Raw genomic sequence first — 1,101 nt, 5'->3', positions numbered from 1 at the left:
CACCGTTTCATTCACAACACCTGTCCCATCAACCAGGAATCAGAAACACTTTAATAATCCCAGGGAGGGATTACTTTAGTTACATTACTCCGTCTGTTATAGAGTGACTATAGGACCAGTTTGATAGAACATCATTTCATACCATATATATAATTAGGGGGTCCTCGCTCCATCTCACCATTAGTTAGGGGGTCCTTGGCCTGGAAAATGTTGAAGACTCCTGCTATAAAAGCCTAATATAACTTGGTTTTTGTTTTTCCTGAAGAGTCTGATTGTTTTTGAACAAGGTTCATCTTTTGACCCATTTGGGTCTCATCAGGGTTTTACTGATGGATCTATTGTTTATTGAGGAGGAACCGTTTTAGTTCCATTAAAGTTTTATTTTAAAATAGTTTTCTAAGGTTAAACTGCTCTGAAAAAGTTGAGCAGCGTTTTGTAGCCATCATCTACCAAGCCTCTGAGGCCAGATCAGAGCCTCTGCTTTTATACGGAGGTTTTAATGAAGGAGTTAAAGTCTGCCTCCTTCTGCAGATGTCTTCATAGTCTCTCGCGGTCGGTGCAGCAGCTGCGGACCAGCTTTCACGATCACGCCGTGTGGAAGCCGCTCATGAAGGTCAGTTTGGATTCACCTCCATCCGTCTCTCACTCTCTGGCTCTATCTGCTGAAATTAAACACTAACGTCTGTTTGTAGCTGCTGCAGAACGCCCCCGATGAAGTGCTGGTCATGGCTTCCTCAACACTATGCAACCTGCTGCTGGAGTTCTCACCAAGTAAAGAGGTAAACGGACCGACCGCCTGCTGAGGGGGCATCCCTCGCTCTCTTAGCGGATAGCTCAAAGCTGGGCACATGTCACCTGGTTTGCAGGAATGTTTCTAAATCTGCTTCTGATCATTTGAAAAAAACAAACAAAAAAAAAACAATAATTACATTTTGATCAGGTTGAAGTTGATGTTTAAATAACCTCGGTGTTTCCAACAGCCCATCCTGGAGTCTGGGGTGATCGAGTTACTCTGCAGTCTGACTCAGAGCGACAGCCCCGCTCTGAGGGTGAACGGCATCTGGGCCCTCATGGTGAGAACTTCACCTTAAAGGAAAAGTC

The 1,101-nt window shown here is 44.6% G+C and overlaps 1 protein-coding gene across 1 annotated transcript in view; it reads left to right on the top strand.

Moving 5' to 3' along the window:
• armc8 (armadillo repeat containing 8) overlaps positions 1-1,101 on the top strand; it is a 14,203-nt gene that overhangs the window by 6,277 nt on the left and 6,825 nt on the right. The window contains exons 13-15 of the mRNA XM_015402199.1: positions 532-613; positions 693-779; positions 981-1,073. Of these exons, the coding sequence (XP_015257685.1) occupies positions 532-613; positions 693-779; positions 981-1,073 (262 nt within the window). The remainder of the gene's footprint in view (positions 1-531; positions 614-692; positions 780-980; positions 1,074-1,101) is intronic.

Source organism: Cyprinodon variegatus, unplaced genomic scaffold (assembly GCF_000732505.1).
Source record: "Cyprinodon variegatus isolate N-32 unplaced genomic scaffold, C_variegatus-1.0 Scaffold1316, whole genome shotgun sequence".
Lineage (NCBI taxonomy): Eukaryota > Metazoa > Chordata > Actinopteri > Cyprinodontiformes > Cyprinodontidae > Cyprinodon > Cyprinodon variegatus.
Note: the sequence above shows the minus strand (reverse complement) of the source record. Positions and strands in the feature narration are given on the sequence as shown.